The sequence below is a fragment of the Propithecus coquereli genome, unplaced genomic scaffold (assembly GCF_000956105.1).
Source record: "Propithecus coquereli isolate 6110/MARCELLA unplaced genomic scaffold, Pcoq_1.0 Scaffold72, whole genome shotgun sequence".
In the NCBI taxonomy this organism is placed as follows: Eukaryota; Metazoa; Chordata; class Mammalia; order Primates; family Indriidae; genus Propithecus; species Propithecus coquereli.
Window position 1 is genome coordinate 5497453 of NW_012153285.1, and position 2681 is coordinate 5500133.

Below are 2681 nucleotides of genomic sequence, written 5' to 3' on the forward strand. Positions count from 1 at the left end.
GAAGTTTGTTCACTAGGAAATTGAAAAGGTCACTGGTCTATGAAAGCAAGTAGGAAAAAAGATGGTTATTAAGGTATCAGTTGTTTTGTTGGTTGGTTCGTTTATGGGTCTCATTCTGTCACCCAGGCTGGAGTGTAGTGGTGTGATCATAGCTCACTGTATCCTTGAACTCTTGGGCCCAAGCAATGCTCCTATCTCAGCCTCCCCAATAGCTGGGACTACAGGTACATGCCACCACACCAGCTAATTTTTAATTGTTTTGTGTAGCCATGGGGTCTCACTATGTTGCCCAGGCTGGTCTTGAATCCCTAGCCTCAAGCCATCCTTCTGCTTTGGCCTCCCAAAAGTGCTGGGATTACAGGCATGAGCCACTACCTCTGGCCAGTATCAATTGTTAAAACTCTCTATCCTTATGTAACAAAAGCATGACGAAATGATTTGTTTTTGAGTAAAGAAGTGAATATAATATCTCTCCTCAATGCTAACATAACCCAATTGAAAACATACTTTTTACTTATAACCAGGAGACCACTGTCCTGGTGACCAGAGCAAAAACTAGAGGTGATGCTGGGCAAACCAAGATGGTTGGTCATCCTACAGATGAAGCACCTAAGCAGTGGCCAGGACCGTCTTGGGAGCGTGGGACCATCAGTTGGGAGTTTGTGTGTTTCACAACTGCTCAGTAAAACAGTGGCAGCCATGTAGGAGACGACTGAGCAGAATTAGGATACAACATATAGCACAGGCAGGGCTTGCCCCACTTCTAGGCTCATTAGCACCACACCGCTACTCACCTGGACTTCTTAACTCCTTCATCTGAAACTGAAAATGAATTATCTGTAACTTACTGAGCGAAAACAGGTTGCCTTGGCTTCCCAGGAGTCACGTTTTTAAAAATACCAGTCCTACACTCAAAAGGAATTTTTTAAAATTATATTTTTACTGTAGGGGAACCTGCACAGTAAAACTTCTTGAAATCTATTTTCTCATCTCACCGTCCGTCCTAATATGTCTTGCATGCCAAAAACTTTCCGTTTAATATCTCTCTTCTTTGACTCTGCCAACCAACACCACGTGAGCTGCTTTTTGCTACACTCCTCTCTCTTCCCGTTTCCCCACAACACACACATATGCCTTATTGATCCCATCACAAATTTTCAAGCACTAAGACGTGACTGAATTCAATTTAATCAACAGTTTAAAACACAGCATCAGAATATAAGACATTTATTGATATTTTAATTTATGCTTAGATTTGGTAAATAGGTAAAAACAAGCTTTAAAGAGTAAAAATAAAACAAAACACCTACTTTCCAGAAAAGCCTTTTCAGGATGAAGTTTTTCCGGGCTGCCACTTTAAGTTCCGTAATTAAACAAAGTATCTTCCTCAAAGTATTGTCTTTAAGAATAAGTTCAGATTTAAGTTGACTGAAGTGCTTAATTTTCTCCTCAGATCTACAGGCACACAAGAAAATTGTCCATGTAAAAAATGACAAGAAACGGCAGTTATGAATGTCAACAATTATTGACAGGTTCGTAAATTCTTTGTTACTAGTAGAATTTTAATAATAGTTTTTGTACTTTTAGCCTTATTACTTATCAGTAGTGAACTCTGCGCCCTCCAGATTGAACTGGTTATTATTCTCTCTCTTTACTCCTGCCCCTTTTCTAAAGCCCACACACCAGGAATACTCTCACTGTCCCTAGTAAATTTCTGTCCCTCTTTGATAGCTTAGCTCATACCGTTTACCATAATCCATGAACCATATGTAACATTATTTACTTAATATTTTTTTCAAGTAACTCATTTTTTTGTCTTCCTTAAAGTTTATTTATAAAGGAATCTTTGTATCACTATATTACAGGCAAAACCAGTATCACTTGGCATAACTGTAAAAATAGCATGAAAGCACCACACATTTTAAGTGGATGCTCCATGTTCTGAGCCTGCGGCCTGCTCTCTCCATGAGGAAAAGGCAGATGAGCATGTCACTGCTGACAACTTAGAGTTGTCACTTCTGGCCCCACGTGGAGAGGTTCTCCCTAATGAGATCAGACTGGCTGGAAAAAGGAATCTAACTTTTCCACCACGGAATTCAAAGTTCCTTCATGCTGTGTCTGAGCACCCGAAATCATCTCGCATCACTGAACCATGTGTGTTACACACCTCGGGAAAAGCTGGCTTAGCTGAAAAGATCTCCTTAGATCTTTCCCTAATTTCACCAATGAATGCAGCCCCTCTCCCATTGCAGTTTTTTTCACACTCCTAGTATCACAGTAATCTGATTTCATTCCATTGTAGTTATCTGTGTAGGCATCCTGGCCCCTTAGCTGACTTTTAGCAACTTGAAAAAAAGTGTTATCAGTTAAATATTGTTTCCATCTCCCACCGTGCTCAATCATAACAATTTAACTGGGCACTGATGACGTGGCAGGCACTGGCCTGGGTCCCTTCCACAGACCAGCTCACTCACTGGCTGGCTGCCTCTACAGGATCTGACCTAGGAAATACTATGGCATTTTATAGGAAATTGGAGGGGTTAAGTGACCTGTTCACACAACTAACGATTCAGAAAGCCAGGGTGCAAAGTAAAAGTAGGAAAGATATTTCATGTTCTTTGTAGGTTGATGGAATCTTAAAATTTCTGACCTGAAGTAAAAATGTTTTTTGCCACTTACTC

General features: G+C 40.4%; 1 protein-coding gene across 1 annotated transcript in view; it reads right to left on the reverse strand.

Annotated features, from left to right (window-relative positions):
- LOC105824182 (chromosome unknown open reading frame, human C12orf56) overlaps positions 1-2681 on the reverse strand; it is an 82181-nt gene that overhangs the window by 18562 nt on the left and 60938 nt on the right. Inside the window, 2 exon segments of the mRNA XM_012661547.1 lie at positions 1-37; positions 1311-1455. Coding sequence (XP_012517001.1) covers positions 1-37; positions 1311-1455 — 182 coding nt within the window.